Source organism: Ursus americanus, chromosome 4 (genome assembly GCF_024610735.1).
Source record: "Ursus americanus isolate L20-20 chromosome 4, mUrsAme1.1.p, whole genome shotgun sequence".
NCBI classification, from domain to species: Eukaryota; Metazoa; Chordata; class Mammalia; order Carnivora; family Ursidae; genus Ursus; species Ursus americanus.
In genome coordinates, this window is record NC_142130.1 from 35,822,036 (window position 1) to 35,837,623 (window position 15,588).

At 41.5% G+C, this 15,588-nt stretch overlaps 1 protein-coding gene across 5 annotated transcripts in view; it reads right to left on the reverse strand.

Annotated features, from left to right (window-relative positions):
- CD86 (CD86 molecule) overlaps positions 1 to 15,588 on the reverse strand; it is a 64,302-nt gene that overhangs the window by 24,511 nt on the left and 24,203 nt on the right. For all 5 annotated transcript variants that reach the window (XM_045812501.2, XM_045812500.2, XM_087861594.1 and 2 more), the window contains exon 2: positions 6,237 to 6,286. In XM_045812501.2, coding sequence (XP_045668457.1) covers positions 6,237 to 6,286 — 50 coding nt within the window. The remainder of the gene's footprint in view (positions 1 to 6,236; positions 6,287 to 15,588) is intronic.

A 15,588-nucleotide genomic window follows, 5' to 3' on the forward strand; every position in this document is an offset into this window, starting at 1 on the left:
TCACTGAAGATCTGAGCACCTGGCTTGCTGCAGCCAACTTCTCCTGCCTTCTCCTTCACTGCCCCTGTCTAGGTGATTTCAGCCTCATGAACACAGTGTGGAACCTCTCACTTTCTTGTCCTCTTCCTCTCCAGTGGTCTTGTTGTCCACTCTGCCCCAGCCATCTCCTCCTTGGACCAGACCCCAGACCAAAGTGCTCCCTCTATATCTCCTAAAAACTCTCAATATCAAGCACCTCACCTTATTACCACAACCTCCCATCTTTTCATTTCATTCCGTCTCCTACCCCCATTCCATCAATTCTTCTGCCTCACTGAGATAGATTATGAATTGGAATATTTTTCACTGGGTCTGCAGATACTAACCTTGGCCAAGCCTCCATTACTGCTTGACTGGATAATTGCAATTGCCTCCTAATTGCCCACTTTCCTCCTTGCCCCCCAAGTCTAGTTCCTCAAGCCCAAATCATCCTTTAAAATGTATCTCCGATGACATAATTCTCCTGTTCAGAAGTCCCTGATGACTTCCCACCACACTGAAAATTAAATCTAAATCCTTTCCCATCACACTGAGAACTAAATCCAAAATCCTTCCCTGGCCTACAAGGTCTCATGTAATCTGGTCACTGGTACCTTTCAAACCTCTTTCCCTCATTTACTCGGCTCCAGCCACACTGGCTTCCTTGCCATTCCTCCAAAAGGCAGGCACATTCTATCCAAGGCCTTTTCTCATATCAATCCCCCTGCCTAGAAGACTCTTCCTCCATATAGTCTCGTAGTCACTTCTTCACTTCTATAAGTCTCTCATAAAATGTTACCCCCTTGGGAGATTTGTCTGACCATCTTATTGAAATAGCATCCTTGTCACTCCTTATTTCTTACACTGACTTATTTTTTTTTATCAGAATACTTATCATGATCTGGCATGATGTGGTATGTTGGTTATTGTCTGTTTCTCCTGAGGAATCTAACTTCTAGCTAAAAACCTATGTTAATTTTTTTTGTCTTAATCCTAGGCAATTACAAAGGTTTTACCTAGCAGGCTTCACTGGGGAAAACTGTCCTCTCCACACCAGATTTGTTGCACAGCCCATGCACAGCAGTCCCTGACGGGAGTTGTAGTCAAAACTCAAGATCTGTGGCCAGTCACGCTCATTCACATATTTACATTCATAGACCAGGCACCTTCATTCCTAGATTTCTTTATCTGAGGCCTCAAGTAGAGGTCTTCATCAGATGCCTCTGCTGAGGCCTCCTCACGTTGGGGAGGAGGGAGAGCCTTGAAGACACTTTTCTTCATGATGACTTATTATGTCCACCCCAGCCCTTCCCCACCCCCCACCCCAGGGTCCATAACATGGCTGGAGCCTTTTGTTCTGGGCTCCCTCAACAATGAGAAGAACCCCTTCCTCCATCTATGCTGATCCACCTGAGCCTCGGTTGGCATGCTGTATACAGAAAGAAAGAAGTAAAAATGTGGAAGAACAGATTAAGAGTCATTAACAGTCTGAGAAACTCTAGAGTTTCTTGAGAAGAGAACGGAGGGAATGGTAGATAAACAATAGTTGAAGAGATAGATCGTGAATATTCAAATTGAGCAGAACATGAGTCCTCAGATCAAAAGTTCATTCTAAGTACCACACAAGATAAATGAAAATAAATCCACACCTAGAAATATTGTGGTGAAGCTGCTAAACATAAAGTATAAAATATTTTGTCAAACTTACAAGCTTAGTCTTCAAAAACTGGAGAAAGAATATCTATAAAATGATGACAATTAGATTGAAAGCTCCTTAGCAACCAAAGAAGACAGTGAAGCCATAACTTCTAAATGAATAAAACACACATGCGCACACACACACAAAATAAACCAAATTATATCTTCAATTCAAGGGACTAATGCAATTTCAAAAATTATAAAAACGAAAATCATCTAGAAACTTTAGAAAGTATGTATGAAACAATATTAAGTAAAACATATTCAGGGATTTGCATATATATTGTGATCATAACTATATATAACTATTTTTACTCTAGTCTGTTGTTTTATAGTAAGAACCAGAAAAGTGACTTTTAAATGGAGAAAGGAGTTGAATACTTTTTAATAGAGACCTCTGTAAGAAGAAGTGAAAGAAAGTGAAAACGAAACCAAGAATGGGTAAATACTCTTAGAGGGTGTTAAAATTGTTTTCATAGTTCTGAGGTCCTGGAACTTGGCCCTGTGGCCTGGCAATATAAGAGAGGTCACCTCTGGGGAATAGATCAGCTCTAGAGGTAAAATCTTGCCTATATAGTAAGGGCTACCAGTGTTTGTTTTTGTTTCCATAAATCTCAACAGTCCTGGGGTGGGGTAGGGGCAAAATCCAGAGTTACATATTCTGGAAATTAGATTAAGATCTCTCAAAAAGGAAAAATAAACCAGTCTGCCAAACTCCTGCTCCTTCCTGAAGGGGTCTGCCTACCATTGCAGCCTCTGTATTCCCTATTCAAATGGAGCAGGACAAGAGTTCTCAGATCAAAAGTGCATTCATTCTAAGTACCAAGCAAGATAAATGAAAATAAATCCACACTTAGAAAAAGTCTTTGTTCCCAGTTTCATTCTTGCTTCCAAACAACCCTACACTTATCCTATTTGGTGAATAACTTCCACTAAATTATCATGGCTGACAGCCCGTACTCTTTGGAACGTACTCTACTAAAATGATTAATTACTTTGAGGGTAAGATACTCCCTACTGGGTAGCATACATGTATTTCAAAAGACCTGAAACAGTAGCTTATCACGAAGGAGTGACTCCAATAGGAGAACTATTAGGCTTCATGACAATTCTTTGGAAATTTTGGAATTAAGTCTGAATTATCTGTTCACTGCCAGGGGGTGATTTTAGCGACCACTATCAACAGTAGCAGGAAATAGGAGTTAAAGTAACCATATAAACATAATCCCCATGCAATCACCCACTAGGAACCTGCAAAAATCTGGGGGGAAATAGCAGAACTTTCCATAAGATGTGAATGAGGGTTTGAGCTAATTTTATGTGAATTTTAAAGTGAAGAAAGATTTTCAGCTACACTCCGGTTACATTCATTGGACCAGCGGTATTGTTCAAGAGAAATGGGAAGCAGTACGACCCAGAGAACCCCCAGACAGTAAGAGAGCCACCATCGAAAGTCAAACTAGAAAGAAATTTCCTTCGGACGTGTGAACTAGTGATTTTCCAAATAGCACTCTGACTCCAGCTTTAAAGAGTTATGGAGGCGCTGGGCTAGCAGCAAACAGAAATTGACAGTTAAAGGTGCCTCTGCAAGTTGCACTTAGAAGTTCCTTTACCTTTATAAATGCAAAGCACAAATGGTAACCTAATTCTGCAAAGCTGTCCAGCCCTTTTCAGTCTTAAACTCTCATCCAGTTTTCACCTCAAGGGCAGGAGCAGCAACTATGATGTCTAATTTCCCTGACTGGGGGAGGACGCAGAACATATGGGGGAGAGGAAAAACAGAATTATTTTGCTGCACTGTTTTATCTCTGCCATCAAATAAATTATCCAGCCCTGCATTTTTGCTGTGGATTAACTAGGCCAATTGCATCTCCTTTCTCCCCTTGGATGCCTGCCTATGGCCAGGTCAGTGCTCAGCAGCCCAGTAAGCAGAGATGTGTCCTGAGAAGAAAGCTAAAATTCAAGTTCATTCTTTTCCTTCGTTAAAAAAGAATGGTATCTATTTTGTTGTTTTTCTTGTTGTTGCTGTTTTTAATAGCATGTGAAGTATTGGTAATGTGATGTTCTAATCTGGTGTCACCATCTCAGTATTGAAATTTATACTGCCAAATATATAATCACTTATCCTTTTACTGCCATAAAACTTAACCAGTTACCATTTGGGGAGGTTATTTTTAAGGTTTCAATATTGGTAATTCTCTTTTCTAAGGCCAAGAAGTATCCAAGCAGGGCACTTTGAAACTTCAAAGGCGAGGCAAGGACAAAAGTGACATCTGGACTCAGCTTCGATAGGGCTTCTCAGCTTTATTCTCACTTTCAGTGTGCAGAGTCAGAAAGTTTGGGGGGAAATGGTATCAGACTTTTCTAAAAATTTGTTTCTAGGCCATTTTTCTTCATTTTTTCCCCCAAGTCATAAGAACTAGACTGGTCAATCCAATGGGTGGGGGGCCAGCATTAGGAACAGATGAGGTGCTGGCTGCAGGAAAGGTGATGGATGTGCTTGTGAGAAGCTTGTGAACTTGGCTGAGGCATAAGTGACATTATCCACCAAAGTTGTTTGGGTCTGTACGGAACAAATCCTACCACTTATGATTAGTTCATGAGCAAGAGTTGGAAGAAGCAGTATAAAGTCCAGGTGAAGTGAACAGATGCTGAATCTACACTGCGTGGGGTGAATCTAAGCTCTGCTACTCCTTAGCCAAGTTGATCTTAGACAAATTACTTAACCTCTCTGGGCATTACTTTCCACATCTATAAAATGGTAAATCATAAGACCTAAAGCAGCAAGTTATTATAATATTTAAATAAGTTATCATTTATAAAATGTTTAGAACAGTACCTGGCACAAAGTGCTACATCTAAGTATTTGTCAAGTCAACAGAATAGGAAGTGGAATGGGAAAGGCTTTCTGCTGGATAACATTCTCCAGAGCCTTGTCTTATCTTCTTCCTCACAAGTACAGTTTGCGTCCCCAAGAGCTAAAGCTAGCAGGTCATTGGCCCTGCTAAGTAGAAGCTTCTGTTCTGACCTATATTAGTGAAGTGGTTAGTTAGCACATCTATAGACACACGCTCAGGGACTCAAGGAGCTCCAAGGTGCTAAGCAGAAAACAGAAATCACAAAAGGCCTGTCCCAGCCAGCATCATTCGGAGGGAGCATCTCTCCCTAGAGCCTTGACTCTTTGCCACACACAGCAGGCATGAGGACAGCGGCCAAGGGCCTGGTGCGTAGCCATCTGGAGGATGTGAACTCATGGGCAGGCCAGTTAGTCAGGGGCAGCCTGCCTGCTGCTGTGGCCGAGCTCAGGCTCACCCCTCACCCCCTGTCGGCCCCACATCAAGACTGGAATGGCTTCCCTCTCAGCACTGAGAGTGGGGAAGATGTGCACCAGGAAAGGGCGGGAGAGAAGAAACTAAAGGCACCCAGTCACAGGATGTGTGGCAGGAACCTCAGCCAACCCCAGGTTATAGATGAAGAAACTGAAACTCAGAGAGGAGCAGCAAACAGGGAAGATCTGAGTTTTGTGAGGCTGACTCTTCTAAAACTTCTTTTTTGGGGGGTGGGGGGGTGGGGTGCTCTTTAAGAGAGAATATAGAATTCAAGTACAAAATGCTTGTGGCCACTACCATGCCACCCAACAGAGGGAGAATGTGATGAAGGGAAAAGTTGTAGTGGAAAGAGACAGTGGTCTTAACTATTGTGGTTAAAATATCATACTTATGAAGATTTTACCAAAGAATAAGACATGTGACCACACTGGTAGGGCCCCCAATGGAGGCTTGAAGGGGACTTCGGAAAGGGCTTGTGTAAGTGAGAAACACTGAAGCTCAGCTTCATTCACTTCATGGTGACTCGGCTGATGCAGCTAGCTAGCTGAAGTGCAGTGAAGTGGGGAGTAGCGGGGCTGGGCTTCTTGATCCTCCCTTGATTGCTCCGTAAGCAGGGGCAACTGTGATCTATGGGCATCGACTTGTAGGGAAGCCTGTGGAGGAGGAGAGGGAAGGTAGGGAACATGGAAACCAATGTTCCCTAATGGAAGGCTTTTAGAAGCCCATTGGCTATTTTCTAAAAGCCTGAGAATGCCAGGAGTGGGAACACAGAAGACCAGAAGGAAGTACATGTGGAGCAAAAGAGTTAAGCCTCAGGGGTGTCAGAGCAGGGAACTTCCCCTAGCTCCCTGGGTGCTGCTGGACAGGCCAGTCTACCCTACTTTGTGCATCCAGTACCATGGGAGTAAGATGGCAGAGGGGAGGATGCAGAGAGGGGTGGGGCACCATCCCAGGCTAGACCTGCCATCAGCTGAGATACCTGTTCTCCATCATGATGCTTCTTTCTTCTCCAGGAAAGTTGCGTTTTTTGGTTTTTGTTGTTGTTGTTGTTGTTGTTGTTTTGCGTGTGGTGTTATGCAACACTGGATAGAAATAAGTAAAACCACCAAGTCTCAGGCCTGGGCTTGCAGTGGCCAGTTCATCAGGAAACATAGAAGGATCTAGGACTTTATAAAGCCAAAAGGTTCTTACCAGAGATCAGGAGGGCCATCCCAAGGAGAATGTTACTCAGTCCCATAGTGCTAGAGTTAGAAAAGAAAAGATAAAACTTGATTAGAAAATGACTAAAAACCAAAACATAAGTGGAGCTTGGGATTCACTTAGGCCCATGCTATGTGTTCACTAAGGTCATTTCCTTTTCCTTCTAACTCCACAGATAAGCCCTACATCCCAGCCTCCCCTGCAGTTAGGTGGGCCATGTGGGGGGCCGTGATTGGGTTCTGGCCAATGGAATTGTGGATGGAAAAGACTGGGGTTACTTCCAGACCTGCCACTGAAGGCTCTCTCTCTTTCCTCCCTCTCCTTTCTTCTTGGATGCAGAGAATTCAGAGGAGGAGTCCAAGGCCCTAGGGGATGTCAAAGCCTCACTCTGAAAGGAAGCTGGGTTGGTGAACAAATTAATAAAGCAGCTCTTTCCACCCTAAAGTGATCCATATTGGACTGTGACTTGAGCAAAACATAAACTTTTATTGTGACAAGCTAATGAAATTTGGGGGATTGTTTATTGGAGTAGCTAGCATTACTTATTTTGACCAAGACAATGGGTGTGATGGGGCAAATGAAGAATATTTATGTTTAGAGATCGACTTGCCTGTGATTCTCAAACTTTACTGTGCCTAAGAATCACCTGGAAGATCATGTTAAAGCCGTTGTCTGGGCTTTGTCCACAGAGATTCTGATTTAGTAGGCTCAGTGAAACCCTCGTCAACAAACTCACAGGTGATGTGGTGCCGCTGGTCTAAGGACCCCACTTTGAGAACATGATGAGCCAAGGAAAGCAGCAGGTATTGCTTTATAACTTCTATCCTCCCATTCTTCCTCTCCCTTCCTCCCTCCCTCTTCACTCACCCACTTACTCCAACTTAGACCAAAAAGGCTATAGAGTGGCTTAGAATGACCAAAATTAGAAACAGCTAAAAAGCAAACCAAATGCAAGAATATAAAATAGAGCCTGATACAAGTCCAATGCTAAATATCTGCCATTTAGAAATCTGCCCACCTTGCATGGTTCAGGTCACAGGTTTGGCCTATATCTTTTTAACAGCCAAAGTGAAAATGAAAACCTCATTGGTGAATTAATTTACAGATTTGTCCATTAGAATAAAACAAGCCAATGCTCAGGACAAGATGCACAGCTATTTGTGGTCCAATAGCAGAAATTTCTTCCTTGGGGGTGGTTGGTCTAGAAGCCATTCCTGATCCGTTTGGGCTACGCTAGACACCCTTCCTCTCTGCTCCCATAGCACTCAGGACACGGCTTTGGGCTAAACGTGTCTGTTAGGTTTCTTCCCTTCTAGACTATAATCTCTCTTTCTAGTTAAAAAAATTTGATTAAGTCATACCTGCACATGGTACTAAATTTAAAAGGTACAGGTGATAAATAGTGGAAAACAAGTCTTTTTCCCAACCCTGTCCCTTAGCTATCAAGTTTTCCCCCACAGACATCACTGGAGTGACCACTGTTACCTGTTAACAGCTTCCTACCTCTACTTACAGTGATTTTAGGCAAAACAAAATGAAAACATAGACCCATATTCTTTATTCATTTTATTTTTAAACACATGGTAGCAATTAATATGTAATTTTGCGCACTTGCCATTACCTTAGGGGTTGTTCTGTATCAGCATGTACTGGGTAACTTCATTCTAACAGTTGCATATTCTGTTGTATTCTATTGAGTGACAATAATTTTTTTACCAGCCTCTATCAATGGACATTTAGGTGTTTACAATATTCTACTGCAATGAAAAACCTTGGTCAAATGCCAAAACATGTTTGTGGGAGTAAGCTATCTTCCTAGAAGTAGAAATGGCTTGACCAAAGGGTCAAAGGGTAATTGCAATTTTAATTTTTAAAGACATTGAAAAATTGTTCTCCCCTAAGATTATATGTTTATGCTCCCCTGCAGCAAAACATGAGCATGCTTATTCTCACATAGCTTTTGCCAACATAGCATGTTTTCTATCTTGTGATCTTTACCAATAGGGAAAGTTAAAATGACATCTCATTGTCATTTTTAAAAATTATTTTTCATTGTGGTAAAATACATAGAACATAAAATTTATCATCTTACTCATTTTTTAAGTGGTATTAAGTACATTGTTGTGCAACCATCACCACCATCCATCTCTAGAATTCATCATCTTGCAAAACTGAAACTCCTTACTTACTAAACACTAACACCCTGTTCTCTTCTCCACCCAGGCCCTGGAAACCACCATTCCATCTTCTGTCTCCATGAATTTAACTACTCTAGCTACCTTGTATTAGTGAAATCATACAGTGTTTGTCTTTTTGTGATTGGCTTATTTCACTTCACGTAATTTATTCAAGGTGCGTCCATGTTGAGCATGTGTCAGAATTTCCTTCATTTTTAAAGCTGAATAATATCTCCACTGTATATATGTAGGCCACATTTTGTTTATCCATTCATCTGTTGTTGGATATTTGAGTTGCTTCCACCTTTTGGCTGTTATGAATAATGCTACTGTGAACATGGATGTACAAATATCTCTTTGAGGCCCTGCTTTCATTTCTTTTGGGTGTATAGTCAGAAGTGGAATTACTGGATCATATGGTAATTCTATTTTTAATTTTTGAGGAACTGATATACTGTTTTCCACAGCAACTACATAATTTTACATTCCCATTAACAGTGCACAATTGCCCTGTTGCAATTTTCCACATCTTTGTCAACACCTGTTATTTTTTTCCTTATGGTATCCATCCTAACGGATGTGAGGTGGTGCTCACTGTGATTTTAAAATGAATTTCTTTTATTATGAGCTTGAACATCTTTTCAAATGTATAAGAGATAACTTTCCTTTTTTTTAGAGAGAGGGAGAGAGAGATGGGAGTGGCAGAAGGAGAGGGAGAGAGAGAATCTCAAGCAGGCTCCGTGCCCAGGGTGGAGCCAGATGCAGGCTTGATCTCACAACCCTGAGATCATGGTCTGAGCTGAAACCAAGAGCTGGCTGCTCAACCAACTGAGCCACACGCACCCCAAGAGATAACATTTCTGTTTCCATGTACTATCCGTACATTTCTTCCACCAGTTCTTAATTTGAGTCTTTGGGCTTTTTATAAATTTTTCTTAATTTGTAGGAGCTCTTTAATATTTAAAAAAGTAGTGTAAATTAGTAACTACTTAGAAAGGCAATGCTTTGTGACAATGAGTTGCACATATACTCAGTTGTTGAAGCACACAGTAGGTGTTCAGTATATGAACCTCACACTTACTCCTGATTACCCTCTTTCTCCCTTCCAATGATTTCAATAGGTTACAGAGCTTGGGCATTAACTGTTGGGCCAAAGCTGACACCACTCAATGGTAGAGCCTGGAAAGAGAGTTCTCTGTTCGATTCCTGTGCACTTCCTCATACTAAACACCACCAGCATCCTGTTTGTCATAGAATCTGAGGACTGGGAATCCTCTGAATCTGAACTCCCATGTAATTTAGGAATCTCCCATTGTTTGCAAACCCCAAAAACCAGCATGCTTGACCTAACAAAAGATTTGTTTTTCCTTGGGGTGATGTGTTGAACGGGGACACAAAATCAAATTATATTTTACTATAAATTTAACAAATCACCTTTAATTCAAATTATTACATGAATCAGTATGGCCCATGATATCTTCGACAAATGGTCCCTGTAATTCATGCACTGGGGAGAAGCACTGGGTATGACAAGGAAATCAATACCATTTTAACTTCTCTATTTGGAAATTCTCTCTTCCCCTGAGCAAGAAACTGCCTCTCCTTAACTTCCTCTCATTAATACTGGTGTCATTCTCTGGAGCTATGCAGAGAAATCTTAACATACTCTGGCAAAGCCCTTTAAGAATTTGGGGACAGAGATCACATTCCTCCTCAAAATCCTGGCCCAGCAGTGAGTCTTTCTAATATACTTTTCTAACATTAATTTGAAGATTGGACACTGTCCTGGACAACACTTTGGACACTTCATTTGTCAGAGACCCTAATAAACTATGATGCTAAAATATTTGAGATTGACATGATCCTCTATACCCCATGTGATGAATTTCTCTCAACTCTAGCCATGGAATATGTTTGAGGATGGGGGCTTGGGTTAGGAAACCAGTTTCTTCAATGTTGTTGGCTCTGAAGAAGGGCGAAATGTCACTGTTCCCTCCGGAATGAACTTTCAACCACAACCACGAGTCATTGCTTTCTCCAGAGGGCCTGAGAAGTAGAAACCCTGGCTTTTGAAGGGAGGGAGCAAAAAGGGGAATGGGAGAGGAAAGAACCTAAGAATTTACGGGGGGATTCTCGGAGAAGAGATTTCTGCCAGCTCTGTTTAGAATAAGTTCTGTAAGTGGGTGAACTGGCCAAAAACCTAAAGCAAGTATCTTCCATGTAGCTGAAGGTTCATTACAGAAACCAAAGGGCACCTACCGTACAGCGCTTTTCTTTACTATGTGTGCCTGGCTCATCATAGACCATGAGTGAGAGACAGATGAATGACTAGTTACACTCTTATTCCTCACAACAAAGTGGGATTACTTGCCCCCCACCCCACGTTACAGATGAAGAAATGGAGGCTCAGAGAGGTTAAGGAACTTACCCTAGCCACCAAGTAGTAAATGATAGAATTGAGTTTTAAACGCACACAGCTTCGATGTGTTCTTTTTAACACTGGTATAGTTCCTTTAAAAGTTCCAGCCAGTTTCAGCTGGGCTGTGGGAACAAGGAGATAGGATTCTGATTCTACCTAGTCTTTAGGTAGCGGGGAGCAGCACACCCCAAAGGCCAGGTGTGAGAGTGGCTCCTGGGATCAGAGTGCACGTTCATGGGAGAGAGGCTGCACTGGGGAAAGGAGGACCCAAAGGGTCCCTCCCTATCAGGAGAGTTTCTGTCCTAAGCTTCCATTCATCCCACAAATATTACGTGAGCACCCTTTACATGCCAAGCAGAGAATGCTTCTCTCTACTCCAGCCCTGGACATGTTATCAGTTTCCTAGCATGGACCTAGCTCCAGGCATGCATTAGTGTGTTTCAGCAAGTCGCACCTAGAAGAGCTCTGAGGAAATACGTGTATTTTGGGCAGAAAGAGAAGGGGATAAAGAAGGGATCTTTTGTGTCTCAGATCTAAGGAAGATGTGGGATCTAGTTCAGGCAAAAGACTGTATGAAGGGATGTGGGGTGGTGGTGGCCAGCCAGAGGGTGGGACGGGAGTGCAGATACCGTGACACAGGAATAGAGAGAAGAATTCAAGGTAGAAGTTGGGGATCAACAGAGAAAAATGTTCCCTGTTTCACAACTTTGTCTAGAATATTAGTGGTGTCAGGATATCAGGAAATGTGCTAAGTTTGCTGGTATCTAAGCAAAATTGTTCATTGAGATCGTCTTTCATGTAAACATTTACTGAATTTACTCAGTGACAGGCTTGTTCTAGAGGTTGTGGGGGAAATAAAGATGTGTGGGCCTTGCTCCTTCACCCAGTACTAAAAAGAAAGATAGGGTGTACACATATAACTACAATTTAAGCTCTAGGATCAGTGTGGAAGGTGGCAATGCATATTTCCTCCTGGTACATATGAGAGTCCTTGCTTTAGGCAAAGTAGGAGATGATGCTACAACTTCCAAGGAGGGAGGATTAGGTCAGCCTCAGCCCAGTGCTCAGGGCCTTCTGTCAGTTCATCCTGTCACTGGACAAACCAAGCTTGCTGGACTGGCATCGTGAATGAGGTTCAGGAGGACCACAAGCTGCCTGAGGCCTTGGTTTGCCTCTGGTTTGACATGCTGCGTGAATTACTTCTCAGAGCACCAGAACCTGAAGCTATACTGTTAGAGCAGCTATTACTACCTTTGAGGTATTGGGAGGAATAGGGTAGGCTTATTTCCTTTTTTATAAAGTTTCTGAACTACAAAATAATAAAGTTGCTGGGAATGGAATGTGTCTGAATTTTAACAAGGCTTCTGACAAGCTGTTTTGTGATATGCTTGAGAACAATACGGAGAAATGTGGGATTGATATTAACTAGTACAGTTAATGGCTGAAAAGCTGTGCCCTTATGTTGTTCATTCATTCAACAAATATTTATTGAGCCAGGCATTGTTTTAGGTGCTTGGAATATAATAATGAAAAAAAAAAAAAACAGAAAGAGCTCCTTGTCACATGGTTGCTTATATAGTGGAGGAGCAAGATAATCACACGAATAAGTGTAAACGTGTAATGATGACAAGTGCTACAAAGGAGAGGTTCGTGGTACTTTGAATGTCTATTATAGGACTAGTCTAAACTGAGATTTGAAGAATGATGTGATAGATTACAGATGGACATGTATTCTTTGCTACTCCCCCCATGAAGAAGCAAAGTCTAATCTCTTCTCCTTAAATCTGGGCTGGCTTGAGAGACTTGTTTGACCAATAGAACGCAGCAGAAAGGATGTTTGGGACTTGAGAGGATAGATCATAAGAAGCTTTACAGTTTCTATTTTTCTTGGAATACTCTTTCTCGGGCTCTGAAACATCATGTAAGATGTCTCACTACCCTGAGACCACCATGCCAAAGAGGCCATGTGTTGGTGTTTGGGTCAACAGTCTCAGCTGAGTCCTGCCTTCCAGCCAGTTCTGCCAAGCCACCAGACATAGGAATAAAATCTTGGATCTTCTAGATCACAGGTCAGCAAACTGCAGCCTGCAGACCAAATCTGGCCACCACCTATTTTTACAAATAAAGTTTTGTTGGAATGCACCTGTACCCATTTATTTAATTATTGTCTATGGCTGCTTTTCCATTATAGTCGTAGAGATGAGTAGCTGTGTTAGGAACCATATGGCCTGAAAAACGGAAAATATTTTCTATATGGCCTGTTACAGAAAAAAATGCTGACCTTTGCTATACATCAGCACTGTCCAATAAAAATACAATGCAACCACATATATTTTGAAAATTTCGAGTAGCCACATTAAAAAATTAAAAAGAAATACATAAAAATTAATTTTAATGATATATTTTATTTAATTCAGTATATCTAAAATACTATAATCTCAACATATAACCAATATAAAATTATTAATGGATATTTTACATTCTTTTTTCTGAATAAAATCTTGTAGGTATTTTATACTTATAACACTTAGATGAGCTACATTTCAAATGATCAGTAGCCACATGTAGCTAGGGCCTACTGAATTGGACAGTGCAGTTCTAGACTACCTATTCACCAGATTAATACCAACCACCAAGTGACTTCAGCTGATGTCATGAGGAACAGAAAAATCACTCAAAAGCCTGCCCAAATTTCTGGCCCACGACATAGTAAGGTAGAGTAAATATTTGTTGTTTTAAGCTGCTAAGTTTGGGGGCAGTTTGTTATGCACTAATAGGTAAACAGAACAAATTGAATAAGTGTTTTATAGGTGAAGAGGAGTGGCTTGTAAGGATTCTAGGCAAAAGGAACAGCAGGTGCAAAGGCACTGGGGCAAGAGGGAGCATGAGGGAAGGTTGGTGTGGCTTAAATGACTAGAGAAGTGGGGAGAGAAGCCTGCCTAGGTCAGCCGGGACCAGACCACGCTTATCTTAGGGGTCAGTGAAGGATTTTGGTGTTTATTCTGAGTGCAACATGAACCACTAAAGAAATTAGATGAGTGACATTATGAGTTTTGCATTTTGAAAAGACAGCTTGGCTACTATGTAGCAAATGGATGGTAGGGAAGCCAGAACAGATGCCAGAAGACCAATCAGTTGGCTACTACAGTCATTTAAATGAAAAAAGATGGCCGCTTTGTCTAGGGTGGTAGTAGGAGAAGTAGAAGCGGATAGGTTCAAGCAATATGTAGGATTATAATCAACAGGATGTGAAGATGAGGATAAGGTATTGATTACTGATTGATTGATTGATTGATTCAGTCATTCATTCATTCAACAACTGAGTGCCAGGAATCACTCTTGTTTAATAGACTAACACAGTGGATGCTATGGGGCTTTTTTACTTTTTCACTTGCACAAATAATGGGATATTCATTTCTCTAAGTAGAGTAGGATAGCTTAATGGAGTCTGGAATGCCAGATGAGTTTGTATTTGATGTGATAGAAAATTGAAAGTTTGGGATTAATATTTGGGAGCAGAAAAATTATGTAATGAAAGTTTAAAGAAAATAAGCGGGTCAGTGTCCTGAGGAAGGAGGTGAGAGCTGGTACCAGGGTGATTAAGAAAGCCAATATTAAAGTCTCATAGACCTGAGATGAAGAGGCTGAATCAGCATAGGGGCAGTGGGTATGACAAGAAAGAGATGAGCATGAGTGACGCCTTGATGAAAACGTGAACCCTCCCTGGTGTATGGTGGACACAGGAGATAGTGATTAGCTATGGATGCGCATCATGCATCTTGAGCTTTACTGAGCTCCCCTACCAGCCATGTCTCTTTCTAGCTCAGGCTAGATCATATGTCTGACTTGGTTTCCAGTCTTGTCTTGGAGCAAATCCTCCTGGCCCCCCGTTTGTGGAGAATTTTTCATACATAACACTGCCTTACTTTGAGTAGCTGTCCTTCCCCTCACCCATCTGGGAGCATGGTGTTTCCACACAGATATGAGGGGAACAGCATCAGTGATGCATAGGCACCAAGAAGAAATGTCTATGTAGACTCATAAGGAGGAGAAGGCTGCTTTTATTCATCCCTGATGTTGTGCGTAACTAAGTATTAAAATCAAGAGTCCATTCCCCTCACTCACCCAAAAGAAGGAGCATAACATGGTGAGAGCATTTAGCTTTTCAGTCTCCTTATAACAAGTTTGTGTACAAGACAGATGTCCAGTTCTTCTAGTCATATCTAGAATCAGATCTTTTTGAGTCAAGGAGCATCACTTTTCCAAATTATCAATAGTTTTGCAAACCATTTTTTCCTTTTCTACCAAAAAGTGCCTGTGGGTAAGCATCATGAAAAATTTTACAGGTGAGTCTGTACACATGTTCAAGGGCTCCGCCTACCACAAATAAGACCCACAGAACTCACTAAAAGATATTTATGCCAATCCTGGCCCTGTAAGAGGGCCCCTTCCTGTTCTCTCAGAACCAGAATCATGGTCAAAGAGAGAAAGCCAATGTTTCAAGGGCACAATTTGAGGGACGTCCCCTCTCCCCAATCTATGTACCAACCCTACCCTGGTGCCTGGAATTCCCAAATTACTCATTCCTTGGGTTAAGGCATTTTTGAAAGCCCCTATTAAAATGCAAATGCTAGCTAGAAGGGAGCAATGTTTTTTGTTTTTAGCCATTAAGAGTTAAGTTCAAATTAATTTATCTAAATAGGAAATGGAACTCAGAAAGGAATCATACATGTCAAAAGAAGGAAAA